The 26,021-nt window shown below is 39.7% G+C and overlaps 1 protein-coding gene across 1 annotated transcript in view; it reads left to right on the top strand.

Annotated features, from left to right (window-relative positions):
• Positions 1 to 26,021, top strand: part of LOC108786943 (utrophin-like) — a 583,766-nt gene that overhangs the window by 268,972 nt on the left and 288,773 nt on the right. The window contains exon 53 of the mRNA XM_018556366.1: positions 5,369 to 5,558. Within this exon, the coding sequence (XP_018411868.1) occupies positions 5,369 to 5,558 (190 nt within the window). The remainder of the gene's footprint in view (positions 1 to 5,368; positions 5,559 to 26,021) is intronic.

Raw genomic sequence — 26,021 nt, forward strand, 5'->3', positions numbered from 1 at the left:
GACTTTAATTTAGCTGTCTTTCAACTTTCAAACATTATTTTTTTCTATATATTCTGAAGGCAAAGAGAATTTCAAAATAAAGAAACAATATGCCTGATCTTGTTTGACTAGTAGTAGTTAAAACAATTAGGGGTCCATTCACTAATCTGCCGAAGGATCTAGCCGTAGCTTCGGCTGATCCTTCGGCTAGCTTCGGCCCCAGGACCCCTTCGGTTTAGGAGAACCGAAGGGCTGCTGTACGGGCTATTCACTATAGCCCGTACAGCTCCCGAAGTTGGCCGATCGGCTCAGTCGACAGCCTGCTTCTGACAGCTGGGCCGAGCCAGCCGTCATCTCACAGCTGGCTCCGGCCACTTTCAGAGAGATCAGCGTCTCCGATTACCAGCTAACCAGGGACGCTGTCATTACACACTGAAAGCGGCCTCTCCGTGTTCTCAGTGTGTAAAGACATATGGCGTTTCTGGTTACCTTGTAACCAGGAACGCCATCTGTCATTCCTCCCCCGGATGCTCCGGGAGTCTAAAAGGCTCGCGGCCGCCTGGGAGAGAAACACTTTCTCCTAGAAAGGTTCACTCTGCTCAATCGAGCGGAGTAAACCTTTCCCTGCTCGTTTTTTTTTTCTTCTGACATCGGAGCCGTTGGCTGCCGTCAGAAGAAAAAAAAAAGAGAAATCACCAAACCAATGCATAGCTAGCTTCCTATTGGCTATTTCAATTTGCAATAGCAAACTAGCTATTGCACCTGCCCACTGCTGCTGTCAATCAGCAGAGGGGAACCTGCAGTTCTCTATCAGGTCCCCCTCTGGCAATGTTCCTGACATAATGCACCCCTTCATGGAAACTGTATTCCATGTAGGCAGTGACCTCTTTAAAAATGATAATGCACCCTGCCACACTGCAAAAATGGTTCAAGAATATAGTTTGAGGAACACAAAAATGAGTTTGATGTGTTGATTTGGCCTCTAAATTTTCCAGATCTCAGTTCAATCGAGCATCTGTGGAATGTCCTGGAAAAACCATTCCGATCCACGTTGGCCCCACCTCACAACTTAAAGGATCTGCTTCTGATGGCCAGATACCATAGCGTAACTTCAGAGGTCTAGTGGAGTCTGCGCCTCGATGAGTCAGGGCTGTTTTTGCAGCAAAAGTACCTACTCAATATTAGATGGTCATATTGTAATGGTTGATCAGTTTATACGGCTCAAGTTTGGCCATAACTGCCTGTGATTACCTGTGCTATTCTTCAGATCAATAGATCTGAAGAATCAAGTGCCTATTCTGGTGCTGTGTTCCTCCACTTGTCATTCAGTTGTTGATTGCCAGAGCCCTGTTGGACATTAGAGAATATGACATATAAGAGTCAAATGACAACAGGTGACACTTAATCTCAGGATAGGTTGGACTTTCTGTAAGGCTGTGAGCATCGAGGCAGCAAAAAATGCCCTAACGTTAGTAGCACTGTTACAATAGACACTTGTTTATACCAGGTCATGTTCTTTTAAACAGTAATGTTACTTACCTGCAAATTCTGTGTGGCAGAGCAGTGATTTACGTGGTCCACAAAACAGAATTACAAGTATTTGCTGGGTAAAATAATGGGTACTTCTACTGTATGTTTAGATGTTTGCTTGGGGTCCTGCTTCAATGTCTTTACTAATAATCTTATAAAGCCGCTGGTGACAAAAAGTTGGCCTGTATAAAACATGTAATCATTCATGTGCCAAAGCAGCATGATCTCAAAGTAGATTGTTGACTAAAACATGTATGTAGGTGAATGATATTTTCTTATTTATACAAGAGCTTTTGTCTTTTTGTCTTGGTGATTCCTGAGATTATATATATACAATCTTTAGCCCCTGAACTTTGGTTTGTGGTAGGGGTTCTTTTTTTTTTTATAATAAAGCAATACATTTTCAGGCTAATTGAATGTGACACTGGAAACTTATTGTCTCAGTAGGATACTGAAAGGCTGGAACCTTTTCTATATTGAATATTAAAGGACATCAGATAAGTGGAAAAAGTAGAGGTTAAATAAATGGCTTTCAGGGTGGAATACATAGCCTTTGTGCTGGTTTAGAGATTTCATTCCATTATGATGACATATCTACAGTTCTACACTTTCTGAATCAATTTTCATGAATGGTGACTGTATACTAAATGGGAAATTACTATTCAACCATTCAGGTAAATGCTATGTCTTCTGTAGTATATAAAAACAACTGTTCCAGGAAATAATAATTCCGGCGTTTGCATCTAGTATTATGTTGTTTCTATATATTGCTGGTGAGCAGCTCATTGAAACTTTCATAAAGTTACATCTCTTATCGATTGAAATAATTCATAAATGCACATTGCATCCATATTATTAACACTAAATCATATTTTTTTAAAGTTTTTTTTTTCATGGTACCATTTAAAAAATAAACAGAAATTCTCAAAGTAGTGCAGTAAATTTCAAGGGCACTTTTTACAACATAACTTTAGTAGTACCTGTCAGGGGAAACTCTTATGGCTTTCAAGTAGTAAGCTAATATCGGGAAAGAAAAAAGTTAGTGACACCAGTCTTTGGTGCGTACATGCTAAAGTCATGGAATGAACACTATTAATCTTTTATTTTTAAATGTCAGAATTAATTTAAAAAAATTGCAAGAGGGTTTGCCTTATTTTCAGCCATGTTACTCTTGTTGCTAAATAATTTGGTTGCTAAATAGTAATGGTTTTTAAACTCAATTCACTAAAAAAGAAAAATTAATGCAGCAACTACATCTAAGGATTAGTAAGCTGAAATATTTTTTTTTCTCCTTTTGGGTTTAGATACACTTTAAATTTCACATATAATGTGTAAATGCATACACATGTCAAAATGATCAATAGATTCAGAGATGGAGGCCAGTGAAGTTACACACAAATGCCAAGTAGTCCTGTAACAGCTGAGGTTCACCCCACTTCATGCTGCTTTCAAGGGCTTCCATTTGGCATTTTGATGTGAGAGATAGGTTCACTAAACACTAGAAAAGCCTGGATAGTCCTTTTATTATTACATTAGTATAATGTATTATTTATTTAATTTATTATTTTATTATTACATTAGTCATCAAAGTTCCAGTGCCCATAGACAGATCAAGAGTACTATATTTTAGTTAGTCATGTTTTTGTTCTGTATGGAAAAATTCAATTAATACTACAGAGTTTTGTTTACATTTTTTATCTATATTAAAGAGGCTGTACAGATCCCTTTTGGCTCTTATTACTCCCTTCCCCTCAATTTATTCTTGAAGCCCTTTCAGTTTTAATTTCTGTAAATGATGCTATCCCACTTGGGCTGTATGTGACAGCTCCAGGCAATTGCATAACTGCACAGCCAATACCCTAGACTTCTTCCACAGTGCCAATATCCTACACTCCTACCTCATTTTCTTTCTGGACTTCCTCAAGGGGCCACTATTCTTCCACTGAACTAGGAAACTATTTGAATATTGTTATATTTCACTACCCTCACTGTCTTCTGCAGCCTTTGATGTTTCATTGATGCTTTTAGACCTGGAGGCAGCAGTTTTCAGTTTTTCAAACTGTAACTCTGGACGTAGATGGTCTACCAGCAGAGTTCCTAAAACAGTTTGAAAAAGTTTCACTTTTAATGTAGCATTTGATACTGGTCATCTGCCTTCTCTCCACTGACATTAAAATCCTTCCAAACGTTCCAGCAATTAAACTTAACAATGTGATCTCTACTATAATACACACTGATCAGACAGGTTTTATGTCTAATCTCTTAACAGCCACTACTATTAAGCGTACGTCTCTGAACTTCCAGATCTCCATAGATTCACCGGGTAATCAAGCATTGCTATCTCTCGATGCCATAAAGGCATTCTGCCGTTTTGAATGAATGTATGTTTGGGCTGTGCTGGAGAAATTTGGGTTTGGGGCAATCTTCTGTAAGTCCAATTGCTACATTCTAGTCCCACAGCTTCTGTTCAAGTGAATGGTTTCCAATCCTCCTCATTCCCACTGCGCTGTGGGACTAAGTAGGGATATCACCTGCCACCACTCTTTTTTTCCCTGTGGCAATAGAGCCTCTGGCTGTCATTCTTAGACAGCTGGGGGAGGTTGTGGGGTTCCAATGGGGGCAATATGAGGGGAACATAGCGCTTTACACGGACACTATTGTGTTGTTTTTTTCTGATACCACTTCTTCTCTCTCAGCCGCTGTAACATTCATCTGTGAGTTTGGTGTGTATTCCGGTCTACGTATCAATTTGGAGAAGTTTATGTTGCTTCTGCTGGACTCCCTACTGGACTCTTTGACTCCCGTCCCTGTCTTAAGATGTTACCCTTTATCAAATATCTGGGGGTCTCTATCTCAATTCTATGAATACATTCCGAAAAATCTTCAGCCTCTACTCACTAGATTTCATGTAAGCTCTGGTGTAAGCTTCCCTTGACCCTAGTGGGCTGTACCAACCTACTTAAGATGATATGGATGCCTCAGTTACTTTACTTTTATATAGTCTATAACTATGGAGTCTCCCTGAGATTCCCAATAACTATGGAGTTATTGGGAATCTCAGGGTACACTAAGCATACTCCCTTGTGGGCTAGTGAATACCTACTAGAAGTATGTAAGCTGCAGGGTTTTAGATGAAGTAAGGCTGGTGTTCATACAATTTCCCAGTTATGCCAGGGAGATTTCCTTAAATGCTATCAGCAGTATCTTCCAATACCTGGAAGAATCATTTATGGTGAACTCAAAGCTTAACTGCTGATAGCATTCAAGAAAATCTCCCTGACATAACTGTGCTGGGCCCCCCCAGGGTGAGGCCCCAGTGCTGGAGCACTGGCGGTAGTTCCGCCACTGATTGGGACCGATATCGATACTGGTATTAATGCATCCCTGGAATAGTAGTTTGTGTTACTTCTTTTCTTTCTATGCTCTACAAGAAAGCTCAAAAACTCAAATAAAAAGAATCTGATTTAAAAAAAAAAAAGATGTTGTACAGTACAAAATGTAGGAAAACAATAGTGTATACTAGATAGATGGCACAGAAAAGTAATGGATAGTAATTTGGGCCTAATTACCAGGTGATAACAAAAAGTACCAGAAGAACTAGAGCTAAATGTTGATCCCTAATACCAATTAAGAGGAATGATTTAACCATTGAAAGCATCAATCCCATAGAAGATGCACATGAGTTGATCATGGTTCCCACATATTTTGTTGTTACATAAAAAAACATAAAAAAATGACAAGCTAACAAAGGTACATTTTTTCAGTGAAGTTTTTCTGATCATTAAACATTTTGTACTTACAGATAATTTTTCTTCCAAAGATACAATTAAAGCTGTGCTGCTTGTTTTTGCTCTTTTAGGGTTGGCGACCGCCAGAGCACCCTGGAGAAGGAGCTGAAGAATTTCCAGTCCTTGGTCAAAGAGCATGAGAACTTAATGAAGTGGATGCAAGAAGCAGAGACAACAGTAAATGTTCTCATGGATGCATCACAACGTGAAGGTGTTCAGCAAGATGTTAATCGTTTACGCCACCTCAAAGTTCAGCTGCAGGTAAGAATTTGAAAGGCTATATTTATAGGATAGTGCAAGGATATGCATTTATTCATAACAACCAGTACTGTTGTAGTTGTCATCTAGTAATTAGAGTCAGAAAAAGAAAGATTGTTTACGATTGGTTGTTTTTTTTTTTCTGCTTTGGCCATTGATAATAACCATATACTTCCAATTATAACACTTTCATACATGATGCAAATGATTGTAAAACTCTCCATATTTTTTTTTAAAAGCAACATTTTTAGCCTCTCTTTTTTATGTGCTTACTGGCTAATGCTAATTAACTTGTATGCGCGTGGTGCCTTGAGTAAAGATGTAAATGTTGGTCCATGGATGTCTCCATATGGTTTGACTCTGCTACACAAGTGCTGGATTAATGTATGTACATTTTGTGTCAGTCACACTTCAATGACTGCTTTATCTTGAATTCCCACATTTGAGGCTGTAAACATCTGTGTCATGAATCTTTGTACTGTAAATAATTTGCACAGCTTGTAAGATGTATTTCTTGACGTTCTGATATGTATCACGATGTACGGCGAGTGGTGCCCATTTTAGTAACTGTAAGCTGATTCCTGGCAGGTCTTGTCATGAACTGACACTGAGAATCCATATCAAAGTAAATTAACATCTGGTATGCAGGTGTTGCAGAAAAATACTGCATACTAACATTTATATAGTTGATAGTTTCAGTCCGTTACCATAATATTTTCAAATCGTGATAGATTGGTAATGCAGTTTGAAAAATGAAAAACACGTGATCAAGGTTCAGCTCTGAAAAATTGGTTTCTTTCATTGTTCCTCCTGTGGATTTCCTCAGGGAGAAGAATCAATATATGTCAGAAAACATTACATTTGTGTTCTGCTGAAGAATGCTGCTGGACCAAAATATTGATCAATGGCTATCAATAATAATAGAAAAAAATGTTTCACTCACCTTGTCAGGATGTTGTGGGCGACAAAACATTTATTAGTACATCTGGCTTTTTCATATTTAGTGAAAATATGTGTCCTTTATTGTTTTGATGTATCTTACAGAGGCGGACTGAGCTGGGGGGCATGTGCCTCCCTAGTCTAGTGGCTCTGCACCTTAAAGTCAGCTGACAGAACTACAAATGCAGGAACCTGCAGGCTGTTCATGGACTTATTGATATCTTAGTTGTTTAATCTTTGTGTTTACATAGTTTTCAAGCTAATGTCACTTAGAAGAGTTTGCCTCTATTCCAGGTAGACATTGTTCCTCCAACAGATCTCTGGCTATTTTTCTCCACTGTCCACCAACACTGGGGCATTTTTCTTTCTCTTGACCATCAATGTTGGGTCATTCTTTTCTCCTACTGACCTTCAATGCTGGGTTATTTTTCATCCTCCTTACCATTAATGTTAGGATATTTTTCCTCCCGCTGACCACCAGTGCTGGATTATTCTTTCTGGCACAGATAAACAGGCAGTGTAATACCTGGGAGCTGCTAAACCCGCATTGGGTACCACCACTTGGTGCTGCGGTGTTATCATTGGTGATTTATAAAGATTGGCAGGGGTGTTCCAGTACTGGAACATTCTCTGTTTCCCAGCACCTAGCACTGAATGAAGCGGTAACTGTCAGGCAGAGTGATCTCTGCTGGACAGTAGAACTCTAGTCCTGGAAAGATTGGATAGAAAGAGTTTAGTGCAAGAGCATGATCAAGTAAGTTTAACTGTTTTCATGCAGCACCCTATAAAAATTGCAGAAATTAGTAAATCTATTTACAAAGTCAGTTACATTGTTGCCCTGGCTTAAAGGAGAACTATGGGGTCAGTGTTTTTCCCCATAGTTCTCCTTAGGGTAACGGGAGGACACAAACTAGCGTGACGGTATCCGCCCAGCTGCGTGAGTGACAGCTGGCTCTGCCTATCTAGAGGCAGAGCCAGCTGTACCCGCCCCCTCCCCCGTCCGTTCCGCCAGTCAGCGCTGGCAGATCGGAGCGGGGAATCCAGCCCCTCCCCCTGTCACGGCAGAGAGCCGTGACAGGATCGAGAGGCGAGCGAACCCGGTATGTGTTCGCTCACCTCCCGATCTACTGAGCCGACCTGTGACAGTCTCATTGTCACAGGTCGGCTAGAACTATGAGGTGAGTGAAAAGCACTCACCTCATAGTTCTCCTTTAAATGACCAGTTTAGCCAGAAATGTCTATAAACAGGAGCTACTTTTTAAATATGCATTTCATCAACAATAATAAATGTAGAAGATTCTATTAAATCAGTTCTTGTTATACATAGGCCTCATGCACGTGGCTGGACATGGCTATACAGTGTACAGATCCAGTATATTTCCCTGCCCCGGAGTCACGGGTGTGCCACACAGCTGCAGACAGCCAGCCTCTACAGAGCAAGGATAGGCTTGTCATTGATCGCAGATCTCTTGGTTGACATGTGTTCCAGAACTTAACCACTGCCCCAAACACAGAGAGACTCATGTATCATGTGTTTTCCACAGTTTCAGCATGCTAATGTTAGTGTTTTAGGGTAACCACTGGCACAATGCAGCATGGCACTTCTATAACCTTTTAATAAAATATGTTGGATTAAAGGGATAGGTTTGCTTTAATACAGTATGGAATAAAGAATAACTACTGTGTAAAGCTAATCCTGTTTAAATTGTGATGTTAGAAAACTGAATTACATTTACTTTAATGTCACTTGGGAAATTGCAGCACAAATATGTATGAGAAACATTCATAGCTAATAACACAGAATGAAATCAGTAAACTGTAAAACACAGCATTTTGCAGACCAAGAGCAAACAATATAATGGTAAATTAAGTTCTTGAATTTTAAAAATGTCAGGGCCATTGTATATACCCTATACTAATGCTGATTACTTCTGTTTCTTGTTTTGTGTTGGGTTTAACTGTCAGCGTGCCATTTTATAATTTTTGTGTTTTTTTCCAATATCCTTAGAGCATAATGGTCATTAGTCTAAACTAGCTTGTGTGACAGTCCAAGAACTTGGCAAGGAATCTTGACTGTAGAAAAATGGTAATTATGGTGACGTGGTGCTATAGAGCGAGCTGAAAACTGCAGCATGATAGATACTATAAATTGGTAATTGTTTTTTTCAGTTTACATTGCTAATAATTTAGTTTTTAAAATTCTAAAGCTGTGCTGCAATACTGCTATATCAAAGCTGAAATTGGGCACGGATACTTTCATTTGAATATATTCCTGAAAATCCACTTTGTGTGCATCAAATGCCTTTACACACCCAGATATTAACATATAAAAATAGCAGTGACATCATCACTGTAGTATGCATAGCCCATACAGAGAGCAGATCTGAGAGAGGGACTCAGCAGACCGATCCACTACAGAGGAATTGGATACAAGACTGGATACAAGACCAGTCATCCTGCACAAGGACAGAAAGTAGCAGTCACTGGTCTTATTATAGGAATGACCTGAACAAAGGTTTACACTGGATTACTGCACAGATCTGGAAAAAATACACAATAGACACAAAGAGTACACGTGACTTTTGTATTCAGACAATGGTTATTCAGGAGTTTAGCTTTAAGAAACTGTATCGGGCAATATTTCAAAATCATCTGAAGGTTAAAGCCTCACTCTGGGCAGTGATAAAAAAACAAAAACAAATTAAGAATATAACACAGTGATAAAAAAACAAAAACAAGGATCTAACACAGAGCAATCGTTGACATTATCCATGGCCCCACCATCTACCTCCCGACTATCTTTGGTTATGAGGCTTGATCCCCCAAATTTTCTGGTCTTTGACTAGCCTGTTCACTGACCCGCTTCCAAAATCATCACATGAAATGCAGTAGTAATGGCTAAATGTCACCCTGATGACATTGCCACTGCTCCTACATTATACATGATGATGTAGGGGTGCCTGTCCAGATCCTAGCGCTAGTGAGAAGATGACTTTTTTTCTCTAGAATTGTCCTTCATTCTGCTTTAATATGCAAGCCAGACTCAAAGCAGGAGTGGCAGCAGTGAATAATGCAATGGGGAAGAGTGTCTGTGAAGGTTCTCATTCATCAAGGTCATGGTATATCTGTACAAAATAAGTCAAGGCAACTGGACTTGCTGTATTTTTCTTGAAGACATTTCACTGGTCATCCAACCAGCTTTCTCAATTCAGAATGAAGTGTACAAAGATTCTCTGGGAATAAATATGGTGAATGTTGCTCTTATCCACATAATCTGTTAGTCACAACCAGGTGTTGATTGCATAATTGGAGTTAGGTGTTAATAACCTGGCCAGAGAGAGGAGTTAAAACATAATTGTATGTGGCAGACAATAGATGTCTCACTCCCCCTCCACACACACACCTCTATTCAAGCATGGCTTCCCCATTTTATTCCCAGATAATTTTTGTACAAGTCATTCTGAATTAAGAAAGTTGGTTAGATCAGTGCTCCCCAACCTTTTTATCGCCGCGGACCGGTCAACGTTTGATAATTTTACCGCGGCCCGCTGAGGGGGGGACGTTGATTGTTTATATTTTAGATTGTTTTGATTTAATAATTTTAATTTAATTGTATTTAAACATGCCTTCAAAATAAAATACAGTTACACCAAAAAATGAATATAAAGTGATTTAACATTTTAACTCACTAGAACGAAGCTGCCACTCTGGAACGCATCACAATTGGTGTGAACAAGCCCTTAGACACTAAATTCCTTTTTTCCTACCCTGTATTTTTTATATATTGTACAAAGTGCAAAAAAATACAATAATTCAGAAATAAATTAAATGTTAAAGAAAAAATATATAATAAAAGAAGAGGGCTTCACTAACCTGAACTCACTGTACATGGGTTGGGGACCACTGGGTTAGATGACCAGTGAAACGTCTTCAAGAAAAATGCAGCAAGTCCAGTTGCCTTGACTTATTTTTTACAGATAATGGGGGAAGAGTGGAAGTAGAGCTGGTTTTTACAGCACGTAAAACTCAGCCAGATTTTAGACATGTTTTAGGAATGAAGACTCTTAGAGAACTCATTCTACATTCTGGTATAAAAGCATGCATATACAAAAGGCAAGATTTCTGCATAGCCAGCACAGGCCATGGCTTAGAGTAGCAGGGCTGTCAAGGGCAACACACCACCACCAACACATGTTGTTAACTGGCAGGAACAAATTCCTTTGTATAATAACTGGTTCCACAGTGATGCTTTGCCTGACACTTCTTTTCAGCCAGATCCTAATTGTCACTATTCTTTACAACTAGTATGTTTTCGTTGGTGGAACATGGTACTGTGCGAAGTTCACCCACTTTTGGCCAATGCACCTGTAACTAAACTACTTCCAGATTACTGGTTAGTTCTGGGTCTTCTGGCAGAGTGGGCAAATAGTGCCTATCATTCTCTCTGACTCCAGTCTCAATGTGTTTTATGTAGCTATTGTGTCTGATCTTGTAAGCGTGATACTAAAACTGGCCATACGCAGATAAAATGTTGGCCGTTTCCTTTTAAGACAGACAAAATGCAATTAATCGGTCGTGCTGCCAGCAGCACCTGGCTCTACAAACTTCCAGTGAAAAGGAAAATTGTTGGCTGTCAAAGTACAATACTCGGAAGGGGTGATTCCACCATCAATTATGTTGTAATGTTTATATGGCTAGCTTAAAGTATTTCAACTTTTGCAGCTAAATTGGGGTGACACCTACTTTATATTTGTTACATGTTCCCATTCACATTGCACTTAAAAATATTTAAATACAGCTGCTTACATTTTAAGTGCTTTTTACTTGATTAAAAATCCTACCTAATGTTAAGGGAAGGGCTGTAGGAAGTTATGATAATAAACTCTGTCTGTACTGTGCTGGCAGATTGCATTATCAGTTGTAAAATAGGTGTAAACATTGTCCTAACAAAGGGTTAAAGATCTAGAAATATTAGGGGCAATTTATCATTGTCATATATTCTGCAACAATAAACCTGTCACAATACAGAATTGGCGCAGTGTGCGGATTGAATTATCAATCTAGTGTTATATGGGTTCATGAATGTGTAGTAGAGCAGCAGGTCGCACGTTTGCTGAAAGTATAGTCATTTTGGTTGCAAAGAGCTTTGGCTGCAGATTGAGAGATTTGTGACTATGGGGAGGAGAAGACGGGGACAACAAAGAGAGGAATCAATGAGGAGGGGAGAGACAAGAGAGAAGATTTGAAAGATGGGTGTTACATGAGAGTAAGAAAAGTTTTCTGAAATAGTGAAGCAGCAGAGAGATGATTTATGAGAGGCAGAGGAACAGCAGAGAAGGAAGATTTCTGACATGGAGGAGAAACAAATAATGGACATATTTATGAGATGGGGAGACATTGCAAACAGGGAAGATTTGTCTACTTTGTATCTTTTGATCTATTATTGAGCTCTAAGGGTTCACACCACATCCAGATCATCTTCAAACCAGACCAGATTGTTTCCAGACCCAAAATGCATCCTAATGCATCCCTATGCTATTTCTGGCCTCTGTTCACACCAGCGCAGTCCATCCCAGACCAGAAAAATACTGCATGTCTCATTTTGTCTGGTCTAGAATGCACTGGAACACATAAAAAAATGCATGCAATTGCACTGGAACACACCTGAAAGCCAATTTTAAGCTACAAATAAATAAAAAAAAAGCAAAAAACAAACCAGATCCGGAACGAGGCAAAATTGCAGTAAAAACGCGGCATAAACACAGCAAAACGCAATGCACTGCGTTCCAGATTTGTTCCGGAAAATGGTGTGAACCTGCCCTTAATCCACTCCCTGCAACTGTTACAATAAGAAGAAGCAAATGCTGGCAATATCTCTTCTTGCTGTGTGCATCGGTCATGGCTTCTCTGAACTATCATAGCATAACCTCTGACTATCTTTAAACCTTTTATATACCTGTCACTGACATGGGAAGTCAAAGTTTAGATAGAAAGTGGAAGGGTAAGTAGAGCTATTTTTCACAGGAAGGGGTTAAAGAACGAGTAAGAACAGACTTTTATGACAGGATAACACAGTCCTCAGATTCTAACTTGGGCTATATGCTTGTTTGTTCAAATATGAAAGGTCTTGCCTACAAAGATAAAAGGTGTTGCCTGGAACGTCAGGGTGACTGTCACCTCCAACTTTTTTATAAACAGGGCGATTTGGAATGACCTAAAATCTGTGCTGCTGTTTCTGTTCTCTTCAATTCCCTTTAGTTTGCCGAGTCCATTTCGTTTATACCACTGTTCACATTTGAAGGATGAGAACAATCTATTCTCATACTTTACTCTGCTCCCAGAGATATGGGTAAGAAACACATTGCTCTGAAAAGTGATGTTATGCTTGTTAATCTCTGCACGGTTGACATGATCACAACATTCCATGCATTATCTTACAAATATTTTGACAGGTAAACAGTTCCTATATATTTGTTTTTAACTGTGCAGCTGTTGGCCTGGATTTGCCCTTTAATCTACTGCATTGCCAACAGCAGCATTTGGAAATTGGCAGCTGCTAAATGGGTTTCCTGAGTGTTTATTTACATACAAGCCCAAGAACTCTGACCATACAATGACACAGACATTTATGTAATTCTCAGATGTTCTTTGGCTTTTGGCTCCTAATGTCATGTTTAGTTACGCCGAACTACCGTGGTTTTAATTTCGAATGTACTGATGGCTTAGCTGTCCCTTGTCCAATCTTATTAACTTGAGAGCATTTTTCGTTTTCTTTTCTCTGGCAGTGCTTCATTACGTGGCTGTTTTCTGAGTAATTCACGCCTAGCACATTGCTCCCAGATACTTATATTTCCCTTTGTAAGACGACTAAAAGCTAAAAAGTCCTTCCAAATCCTGTCCATATATGAAGTGAATTGTTCACCTTAGATATTGCTCAATGTGTAATTTCACTTTCATGGATGTGCTGCTTTCCAATTCACATAAAATCCACAGTAAGTACCAAAATATATACAATTCCATAAAATGGAAAAAAAAAAAATATTTTTCAGTGCAGCTCAGTTATCAGATGTAATGATTCGAGGCCCTAGCTTTATGTCAAAGTTGATGTATTTTAGATTTGAACACAGTTGGGCTGATTGACCTTTGGCTTCTAATATCTCTGAAGGATTCTTCTTACTGATTCCTTGTCTTGCTACAAAATGGCTACATTAACCACAGTGTACTATAAATTAATCTAGTGACAAGACGGTGGCCAATTTTAAAATCAGTCACCACAGGCCTATTTTTACTGTATAGGCAGTCATCAACCAGTGCCTAATAGGCACGATGCCAACAACATTTTTTTTTTTTTAAAGAGTTTTGTTTTTGTTTGTCATGTCTTATTTCTGACACCTGAGTGTAAAACTTACTGTAAAAGTAAGGGAAGTCAGTAAGTACTCCTTGGACATGCCAAATGACAGTCAGGACAGCTGAGAAAAAGAAAAGACCATAGCCATTACTGAGTACTATAGTAACAGCACAATGTTCTCCATTGCAAGTCCTTTACCCCTCAGAATTACTAGGGCTGCAGCTAACGATTATTTTCATAATCGATTAGTTAGCCGATTATTAAGTTCAATTAATCGGTTAATCGGATTAAAAAAAGGCTCCAGTGATGGACTACTAGTTTCAATTGAGATTGTAGTCCATCACGGGAGCAAGCTTGACGCGGTGGAAGTAAAAAAAAAGGCACAATTTATTATCTAGAAGGGGGAGGGACAGTACAGAAAGACTTTAATTTCATTCTTACTGATGAGCAAGGACAAACATCCAAAATGACAGTTTTAAATAAAGTTCATTATGACTGCGCTTCTCAAGAAGCACAATATGAAATATGGATTCTGCACACCGCAGAGCACACTTTGGCACCAATTTGTAACTGTAAAGAAACCCTAAAACCTGAAACAGATTGTCATGCAATTTTTAGTTGCAAGACTGTGCGGTGTTGAAGTTTCTATTCAATTCACTTGAATAGAAAATTACAGTCAAAACACCACCATTAGGAAATCTACTCAAATGGAATTTTACAGTACTATACTGTTTGTAGTTAAAAAAGCAACAGCTGCAAGAAATGTGAACTGTATATAATGTGAATAATGTGTACAAAAGGCCAGGGAAATAGTTTCTGTTAACTTGAACATGTTCTGAACACTAGCAGAGAGATATTTTAAGTGAAATAAAATAAAAGTTTTTCGTCCACCCGGACGTGTTATTTTGGTTACAGCAACTTAATTCGCATGTGCCTACAGAAGTCACTGTCCATAAACAAGTATACTGATTTTGACTTTCACTTTCTGCATACTTATTGCAGGCTAGTGAAGCCAGAGACAGCCAGGCAAGGAACATTTTTACAAGGTGGCCAGTAATGGCAGCCCCTGTATATTTGTCATGACTGGTAAACTTTAACCTGTCAATACAGTGCACCGTGATGGGTGAGAGGGACTAAGTAAAACTATGGTTCAATGACAAACTCATCTGTGCGGTACCTGTTGTATGGCAGGTGTATTCAATGCTTTCTAAGAGTTTATTAAACCGTCTGAATGTATCATCTCCCACACTTGCAAGATACACAGCAGTGTGATGACAAGCACTTCTTTAGGTTGATGGACCGTAGAGAGAAAACATTAACCAATTTTCTATTGCTGACTTTAGCAGAGATTCAAGGACCAGCAAGTGTGGTTAGATTTACACTCTTAATCACATTGCACATAGATATTATATTACTTGACACCCAAATATCTGTTACACTTTGAAAGTGATCCTTTGTTACAAATATATATGTACCCTATATTTTCTTTATGTATACATACTTGTTTAAAGCTGAATTTTAGGTCAAATAGTTTTTTTGGACATACAGCACCAACGACATAACTTACCTCTTCTCTGTGTGTCCTACGTCTTGCTGGTTGATGGTTTTTATATAGGGGGATCCTGTCATTCATCTGCCCCTCTTCCACTCACAGAACACTTTGCATTCTGTGTAAGAATGCAAGGAATTCTGTAAATGGGCAAGGGGACAGAAGGAGAGAGAGTATGGTGCCCATTCCTTCACTATTACAGCCGAAACAGTGACCTCATACAGTGACAGAAGTTCACCGCTGTGAAGAGGGTGCAGGATCACTGGAGAGATAATTTATGCAGGAATCATCAAGCAGCAGGAGTTAGGACACACTTCAGTAGAGCAGTTTAGAAACATTGAGCAGCTCCACCCTCCTGTCTCCAATCCTGCTGCTTGAACCTCAGTGCCTTTTAAAGCTTCTGCCAGAGCATTCACTGAGCAATAGGTAAAACGCCGTCACTCGCAAGGGGATCCATCCGTCCATCTATGACTTTATTTGAAAAAAGGCACAACAGCAGCAAATAAACAAATGCTTACATGTTTCAGCCCCCAGACTGGGCCTCTAAGTCGTAGCCTTAGTCGTAGCTCATTAAAGGTAAGTTATGTCCCTATTGCTGTACAACCAAAAACAATTTTAACTAAACCTCAGCTTTAAAGTGGACGTTTTAGTAACTTGACGTGTCACAATATAGAGCATCCATTGCTTTTCAGAAAGTCTCCACCGTTGATCCCTAAATGTAGTTGTTGCCTATGATGCAAGCATGCCATGAGTCTTCTGCTCCCAGTAATAGGAATGAAACATAGTAAGTCTGCAAATAGCAAGTCAACAGAGTTAGAGGCTGCCGCAAGGGCTGACCTATTACAAACATTTGTGAACATAGACTAGAACTGCTCAGGCATCAGAGTTTATGTGACATCCATAGGGCAGTAGGCAGTATCTCAGTACAAGAAGTAGATGTTGACCCTCAAAAATTCAAAAACAAAGATGGTGCCACCCTATTGAAAATTGGAGGAAGGCATTGTGAGATAAGCACTATGATCTGATTATAGATCAGTAATTGAAGTAACTATGTGGGGGACAGAAACACATTCTGTGTTAAGTCAAGAAAAAGAGCAGAGACAAAAGCTAGGTGAATCCCACAGCTTGGTGCCCTACCTTGCAGGCTTAATACTAGTTTATTTACATTCTCAGCGACTAAAGCTGGAAAACTCTGCAGTTTGGAGACGTATTGGGTTTGTAAAAACAAAAAAACAAAAACAGTTTCAGCAAGTCTTACTTAAAAATTTAAATCCACAGAGATATACAAACACTACTTAAATCAATAAATACATGTATGAATGCAACTTGTATAAGTGATTGAATTTGTGTTGATCCCAGGCTCCCATATCCTTGTGTATAGCAGAACACAGAGTTAGAGAGGAATGGCCAGCACAAGAAACAGTGCCAACAACCAACAGCAGCTTTCAAAAGACACTTAGGGGCCTGTTTATACACAATTTGTAGAGCCATTTGGACTGCAAATATCTGTGAATGTTTGTTCCGTACAAATAGAGGAAGAAACAAATGTGCCTAGTATATTTTCTTTTCAGTTCATATGCTATGTAACACCCCATCATGACCACTAGATGGAACCGATGAGCCTAACAATAGATAATTATTTTCTATGCTCCGCGTCTCCATCTAGTGGCCATAATTAGGTATTACATAATATTTGACCTGAAAAAACTATACACTAGAGGCAGTTTAATGTTCACAATGCCGTAGCATGCAATACTTGTGAACTATGTTGTTTCTTTGTTGCCGGAAGAGTAGAGCAAATTAGAAAAACTAGCTAGCACATCATATAGTGAGCTCTGTGTAAATCAGGCATGCACACTCCCTATGATTCCAGTAATGAGGAGCCAGTTTTGGTTGGGATGAGGTCCAAGACAAAGCTGATATCACTCTATTAGGGAAATACAGATTCCTGTAGCTGGATCTGTAACGTGAATTGTGCATTATCAACCCTGCAGAGTTCTGACCTGTATTCAACACTTGTTTCCAGACATATACGGGTCTATTCACTAAGCTGCCGAGGGGCAGCCGAGTGAACAACCGACCCCAAGTGAAGTGAGCCGAACACTGTTCGGCTATTCACTTCAGGCTTGTACGGCTGATTTCAGCCGATGTACGGCTGAAATCAGCCATACCAGCCTGAAGTACATCGGCTTACTTCACATGGCTTCGGGTCGGCCGAACATGCTCAGCATGCCGACCCGAAGTGCAGAAGGAGTTCGACTCAGCCGATCCAACATCTGGATCGGCTGAGCCGAACCTCCGGCAGGCTACTCACTGCCGAACAGCAGTGAGTGAATAGCCAAATGCCGCTGAGCGGCATTCGGCTCGGCTGTTCTGCTCGGTCCCTCAGAGGGACCGAGCAGAACAGAAACATAGTTAAAAAAGTAAATAGAAAACGATTGTGCAGAGCTAGCAGTGACAGCTAGCTCTGCCCAATAGTTTCCTATTGTCCGGCGGCTCTGCTGCCGTAAAAAAAAAACAGAAAAAAAAACCTCTCCCGGGCGCTCTGGGAGCCTCCCGCTCCCGGCCGCCCAGGAGAGAAACACTGCTTTTTCTTTTTTTTCTTTATTCTGACACGGAGCGATGTCAGAATATAAAAATATATATATATTTTTCCAAATGGAATGCATTGCTACATTCCTATTGGCTATTTCAATTTGCAATAGCCAATAGGAATGTAGCAATGCATTCCAATGGGAATTTATTTATTTTTATTCTGACATCGCTCCGTGTCAAAAAAAAGACACAGCACTGTTTCTTTCCTTGGCGGCCAGGAGCAGGAGACTACTGGGCCGCCAGGGAGAGTTAGCTGTTTGGAGATCAGTGTCCCTGGTTAGCCGTAAGATCACAGCTGGCACCGCCCAGCTATCAGAAGCAGGCTGTCAGGTCGGCCAGGTTCGGCTTTCAGCACGGCTCAGCCAAGCCGATGCATATGCGTTCGGCCACGTTCGGGAGCTGTACGGGCTATAGTGAATAGCCCGTACAGCACCCCTTCGGTTCTACTGGGGCCAAAGCTAGCCGAAGGATCGGCCGAAGCTACGGCTAGATCCTTCGGCAGCTTCGTGAATAGACCCCATAGTCATTTTGTAACACTTTTTTCACTCCCTGCCCTTTATTTGCTTTTATGCTTCTCTGAACTTGAACTTGCGAACTGCAGCATTGTGATGAAGACTTAAGACAACAATATGACACATGGATTGACTGACTTCCCCCAGACGGTTTGAGCCTCGGGCGTGTGTCCATGCACCTCCTCCTCGATTTTCTTCTATAATGGATGCGTCCCTGAACATCAGTGTAGCATATACAATTTGGAAACAGGCAACAGTCAGCATTCTTTGAAAAAATATTACTGAAAACAAATAAATAAAAAAACAGAAACAAACAAAAAAATTAAGAATTTGTGCATGAAACATAGTTTTGAATTGTTTAGCTAATTTTAACATGTTTTGCCTCTCTTAGTATATAACATTATCTATTTGCTACAATGAAATGCTTCTAGGAAGCAGTCAAATGAAATCATGGGAGGGGGAATTTAGTAGCAATCCCGAGTTCAGAGAGGAGTTTAACAGAACCATTATTAGTATATTCACTGAACTCATGATTTCTATCAGACATGCACTCTCCTGCTTTAGCCAATGTATCCCATCTTGTGGCTATGTGTGATTAATTAGCATTTAACGTATGGCTGATGGAATTAGAGCAATTATCTCTCAGGTCTCCTCTGAAGATTTATCCCTGCCTGTTATTCACTCCTATGCAGCTGCATTCAGTCAGAGTCTAGCTGAGGGAGAAAGCACATCGTTCAGTAGAAGGGTGCAAGCATCTCTGTCTTTTTCAACCCTTCAGTACAAGCCTCAGTACGGAATTAACTATATTTGTGGATCCGTTATCACGACACGGGGGACTCTTCAGTGTATTGTAGTCTTAATGTCTCCATCCTTAAAGTCACATCCTATTGAATGGCTTTCATTGGGGTAGAACACGCATTTGGATGAGGCAGGCTGCCTCAGCTGCTGGCTCTAGCTGCCTTTTCCAGAGCTGGGTTATAAGGATTTAATTTCAAGAAAATAAACTGAGGGAATGCAATCGTCTTCTGTCTTTCCAAGCAGCGAGGACTTTGGTCTCCTTAAAGCAATTTTTTTTCTTATATATTTGGAAGCGAGCATGCTCAGACAGCCGGCAAATGGTTGTCCAGTGACCATGAGGGAATGATTGCTGCTTTTCATTTATAATGCAAATTCTGAGGTACCTCCAGAAGTGTGGCAAACTTAAAATGATGGCTGTTGTGAGAACATCTCTCCAGAAAGTTGTTGTTTTGTTGCATCACTTGCAAAGGATGGCTGTCTCTTCTCCTCGGTATCAGAAACTGTGCAAGGTAAGTTGGCCATGGGGGGTGTTGGTCTTTTCCCTACAACACTGACTGCTAGGATACCAACTTTTAATGGCAAGAAAAGTCTCCCAAACTTTTTTTTTTTTTTAAAGAAGATCAATCATTTATTTTTTTAGTTGTATGCATAATACTTTATACACTACAATGCCAATGTAAGCAGATGCATTCATGCATAAGTCCTCATATGTTATTTGAGGACATACAATTACACAGTTCATCTTACACAGATTAATGACATCATTTGCCTGTTGTCAGCACTGTATATCATTAAGGGTCCCCTTAGCCTTGGGTTGTGTGCTTGTCATTATTGGCAGGTGATGCTATAATGCTTTCATAAATTGTTTGTATTGGTTCAGCGGGCATTGTTCATTAAATAAGGGGACTGGATGGGTTTGGGAAGTATGTGCCATTATAATACATGTTTTTGGTGTTCTACTTTTTGTCACTAATTTTTAAGGATAGCTGATGCATTTGGTACTCTGGGGTATATATTCTCCATGTATATCATTTGTGTGCATTATTCTCAGACACTGTTTACTATTGAATATGATTCTGAATAGTCCCTCCTGTGATTGATTCTTCATGGAAATCAGCTCTATATTTGGCGCTGACAGTTTACTAGCCTGCATTCTCATTGAAGCTTAGGCTCATACATATGGATATGAACTTTAGTGTGATTGCATTATAGATATTAGGAAATATTGTCTCTTCTACAGAACTGAGCTAATCCTATTGTTTCAGTGACATGCCCTTTAAAGCTTGTATGGTACACAAGCTGTGTTTTTGGTTTGTGGTACTTGTAGATGTAGATCTAACAGGTTGACTATTGTTGCTTAACCTGTAGAATTTAACATGATTATAAAATAGGCACAGATGGTAATACAGGGGTTAAGTGGCACATATTTTAGTAGTATTTGCTTCTAAAATGAGTCTATTGCATGACGATCAGTGAAATGTTTGTATACAGTGGTAAGTATACCAATAGGTAGGAGGAGAGAATGAGGACAAAGTGTTGGGAAAAGAAGCAGTGTGGTAAACAATTCCTAGAGGAGATAGTGGGAGGAGGTAATATTAGGCATGCTAAGTTGGTTTTGGATATAAGGCACTGGGGAGTCAATGATGAATTTTATGTGTCATCGTTTTTGCTATTCCTGACAGATGTTGATATCATTGGTTCTTGTTTACTTTGTCCCTTGAAACTAACATAGATCGATATTAAGCAGGACATGAAACTTTCTCTTGTACATATCAGAAGAGGGATGCAAAGGAATATTGTGTAGTTTGGTGCATGAGTATCTGCTTCTGATCCGTTTAATAATCAGCTTATTTTATTTAGAGGAGCAGCTATATCCTTTCATGGGAGCTTGTACATTTATTCATCAGCTCCTTTCTCTTCCTTCTGTTATATTATGAGGATGTGGAAAGTCTTTGAATGCAATATCAACAGCTGTCTCTCTCTAAAGTTAGATTCTTCCTCTGTGACAACAGATGCCTGTCATTTTATTTCAATTTCTGTGATAATGCTGTTTGTGCTATGCTATTACATATATTCCCACAGACACATTACAGCGATCACTTTGGTAATGTGGCTCCATTATTGGGGGGGCGCATTCTATAAAAGTTTTGCAAATGAACAGTGGATAGATTGTCCATACTTACTACAACTATAATGCATCTACAGCAGGTTTGTTAATCTGAATGCTGTGGGGGGCACCTTTATTTGCCTTTCTTCAACTTAAGGTGCCCATACACCTTACAACTATCGCAAGACTTTTTGTCTTGTGATGGTTGTAAGCTAATTAAAAGCTCGTACGATCTGCTCATCTTGGACAGGCAGATCGTGCTTGCGATAATCGCAAGCGGGGTGGGCTTCCGATGAACACAATGCTGAACGGGCAGTGTGCGCGTGCGCTCACCGGCCCGTTCCGCAGATGTCGAACGAGCACGCCACTAAACCGCCGACAATCGTACGATTCTCTGCGGCTTTTCTAGTATGCAAAAGATGTGCGACCGTACAGTAGAAATGGTTGCGCGCCTTCCATACACCTTGCGATTATCGCACGATCGCGGGATTTCCTGTGATTATCGTATGATAATCGCAAGGTGTATGGGCACCTTTAGCGAGCAAAGAAAACTCTTCAAAGTGTATTTTTTATTAGTTTTATATTTATGCAAGCACTTTGTTTTGGTTTATGACATGGATTTGAACTATGTATCTTGTTTGCACACAGACTATGAAACTAAATTGAAATAAAGTCTTTCCAGATTAAGCAGCATGCTTTTTTTTTTTGCAACAAGTAAAGTTGATGGCAATCAGACCTACTATATATGCATTTAGTTGCTTTGAATAAATACAAGTGTCGTTGTACATATGTTCTCTGATAATAAAATGGTCCCCTTAGGTGGTTTTAATGCATTTGTCGTCATTCATCAGAGAATAAAAAATAATGCATTTTCTTGCCCAGCAGGGTAGTGTTTCATATGTGCACCATGCTGTTATGAGTACGCAGAGAGAATCCTATAAGGAGGGACAAGGTACACTAATTTAGCTCTCTCAATCACGATTTATATAGTAATAGAAAGCCAAAGACAATATTCACTAATGGTGTGGCTCTAGCTAGTGCCAAACATGTTGAAAAACATGATCAATAAAGAGCTTCATTTTGGTTTGTTTTAGTAATGTTTAATAAAAATGAACTTTTAAAAAAACGAAGACAATGAAATTTTAGATCCCACTCTCGTCCTTAAAAAGTATTCAGCCCCACCTTCCCATTTCTGGGCAGCCATGGCTTATCATAGATCATAAGGAGAACAGTAGTATTATGGCTAAATGGCTAAAAATGTTTAACCTGCCTGATTTTCTTCAAAGTATTGCAGCAATGCCAAAATCACTTAACCTTTTATATAACCTTAAATCTGAACTCCGGTATAAGCAGATATTAAGTACATTGAATTTTAATGTACTTTGTGTATTTTTTTCTTAGATTTGTGCAGTAATCCAGTGTGAAACGTTTCCTTTTTGCTGGAGCTTCCTGTAATAAAGACCAGTCATTTCTGCTTTCTCTACTTGTGCAGGTTGACTGGTCTTCTATCCGCCCCATCTGTAGTTTTTAGCAGGCAGCCTGTAGTGGGTGGGCCCACTGGGTCCCTCCCGCAGCTCTGCTCTGTGCACATGATATGTGTAACAGAGTGATGATGTCACTGTTCCTTTTACAAGATGATAACTAGGCTTGCAAAAGCATTTGGTGCACACAAAGGGTACTGCTATGCCTTGTGGCTATTGAGGAATGCATTTGAATTAAAGTTTACCAAACGCATGAAATGTCTGGAGCCAGATGCATGTGATTTTGAAGGATCAGACAATGATTAGCAATTCTGTGGTGTATATGAAGGCATATTTTGTCCACCGCTATTGATGGAAATGGTTGTTTGCCTTCTTAATAGCAAATCTGTACAAAGCAACATGTTTGTTTATTGCCCACCTCTCAGGCAGCAAATACGTTCCTTTTATTTGCTAGCCCTTTCAGCCACCAGGAGGGAAGAAAAAACCCAGCACTTGCCGTTATAGAGGAGCATGTGACTCACTCAATTTCATCTTACATGATATCACTGGCGCTTGGTCCAGCACTGTCACCGTCAAAGGGCTAGTGCTCAGTCCTCTGTAACCTCTGACCGGAGGAACCTGGAGTTTACACACGACTTACTCTGCTTGCTCCAGGCAGCTGAAGGAAGTGTCTGGGGAGCAAATGACACTTGAGTATATACTGCTTGGAGGGCAAAGCATTAAAGCCTTTTGTTTTGCCCTGTATTATATAACTAAAGGCACAACCTTTTATTTGGATTGAAAGATGAGTGGTTAGGACCACTGTTAGGCATTTATTGGTGTATGTGTACTTGTTAGTGAGATTCACTATCTTCCATTTTCCTGATCATCAATGTCACTGTGAATGGAAGTGAGAGTAAATCCAAACTTTTGACTTGTAATCGGAACAGGAATAGAGGGGAAATCTACCAATAGGGATCTTTGTTCCAGTGACAGCTTTCTGAGAGGGGTTTTCTTTCTTTGATCCTGCAGGATAGGAAGTGAAGGGAAATCTCCCTAATGAGAAACAGATGGCAAAAAGAAAAGTGACTGAGGTTTTAACCCTCCCCTACTATATTTGAAATGGAAAAAAAAAACATTTTGGCTTTAGATGTACTTTAAGCTCACAGCTTCTTTAAAATGGAGGGCTTTCAAATAACAGTATGAATAAGAAACGAAGACAATGGTAAATTGCAGTGCAATTTGTTAATAGTAAATGAAGCGAGGTTTAATGGACAGGTGAGGAGTTTTCAGTGAAGCAAATCTCAGAATTTTGGATGGCAGAAATGTAATTAAGCATTTTTGCTGATGCCAAAAAAATCCTTAGAGATGACAACTGTGTGCTGCTAATGATGTTTTCTAATCCTGGCAGGGCTGATTCTCTTCTATAGGACTTGAGTAGATGGGGGAATGTTTCTTGCTGTCAGGTGCACTCAGTTTGCATTTGGTTATTTTGAGATGATTCTTCGATTAAACCGAGTTCCTTATCCAATGCCTCTGGCCTCCTTCAGACTTTTATTTATTTACAGATGCTTCTGACCTTCGTCACACCTTTTTCTAAACAGCATTATGCATCTACAAACTGCTTTTGCATTCCCATTAGAAAGAAAAACAGTTCTGAACGCAATCCAGTTAAACTCTGTTGGGCCGTTCAGGGGTGCATTGATTGGTAGAGTACTTAATACCAAGTTTCCTCAGTTGTCTCTTCTTAGCTACATTCGGTGGTATTTTGAAAGCACCATGATTCATCAAATGATTCATCAAATGTTTTACCAAATTCTAGTTAAAATAAAAAAGACAATGAATAATAATTAGAGTGCATTAAGCCATATTAACTGTTCATTTGTTTCTGTCCTTACTGCTCTAAACTGCAGTGGAACCTGAGTGGTGACTGTGTCTCAGTAAACTTTGCAGTGTATTTCTTTATGCACTGACTTATTGCATAAGATTGACGATAAGTGATTTTCCATTCCCCAGACCTCAATGCGATGCTTATGTAAAATAATTTGTACAATGACTTTAAGCAGTAAAGAAACGTTAGGAACAGGTTATGAGGAGGGTGAAGAATCTGTCCCGACTCATCTTTCTATGGCTTATTAACTCAATTTGGAAGCAGAAAAAGAAAATATTTTTTGTGAACATTGTGGTCTACATCTAGAGCGTAGAACCATAGCCTGTTCAAATAATAATGGCAACTAGATGGTTAGCACTGTAGCCTTAGATCCTGGTTTTTCTTACCAGGTGCAGTATCTTAATGGAATGTTTATGTTCCCTCTATACTGGTTCCTCCCTGGTTACTGGTAATGATGGGCTCAGGCGTGTTCGCAAGCGCCTCGTGCCGAGCCCGCCAGGAAGCCGTCAGTGTTCCCGGTCCGCAGCTGCAGAGATCGGGAAATGTCTCGGTGCCTGTGATTGGCCCTGCGCGCTGACAGCTTCCCGGCGGGCTTGGCGCGAGGTGCTTGGGAACACGCCCGAGCCCATCACTAGTTACTGGTACTCCCTTCCTGTGTCTCCTGCAATTCAAAAATGCAAAAGAAGGCTAATCAACTTCTCTGCAAAAGTGGACTTGTTGCATGTGTTTGTACAATAGTAGGGACATTAAACTGTAGGTTGATTTCTTAGATTCCAAATTTCCTAATGTATGCAATAAAATTAAAACAGAGACAGTTTTTGGAAAAGCCAAATAAGGAATCTGGGCTAAGGGACATTCTTGTTTTAACATCTAACTTCTTTTTTCTTTTGTTTGGAACACCAAAGCCTTTTTTTTTCTAAATCAGATCAGGTGTGAATACATAGAGAATATGGAACTATATAGTAATGCTGCAGTAGTAAAAGTGTTATTTTCCTGTAATTTACTAGACCATCGCAGCTGATCAGTATGCACAACACAAAAAAACAAAAAACAAGTGTGCCATTTTGTTAATGGAGAATGAAAAGCAAAAGATTCACTAAGGCTCTGTTGCTAATATTGTAGAGTTCCAGTAGATGGCACCCTTAGGTAGTAGCAGAATATTTGTGATGGAAAGATGTTTCTGTTAGCAAAAATCACTCACAGTAGATCCTGATTGTGATTCCTCCCTCTCCACTTCAGCTTATAGGTGAATGTAAAACTCTGCAAA

Source organism: Nanorana parkeri, unplaced genomic scaffold, assembly GCF_000935625.1.
Source record: "Nanorana parkeri isolate BGI_ZX_2015 unplaced genomic scaffold, ASM93562v1 scaffold235, whole genome shotgun sequence".
Taxonomy (NCBI): domain Eukaryota; kingdom Metazoa; phylum Chordata; class Amphibia; order Anura; family Dicroglossidae; genus Nanorana; species Nanorana parkeri.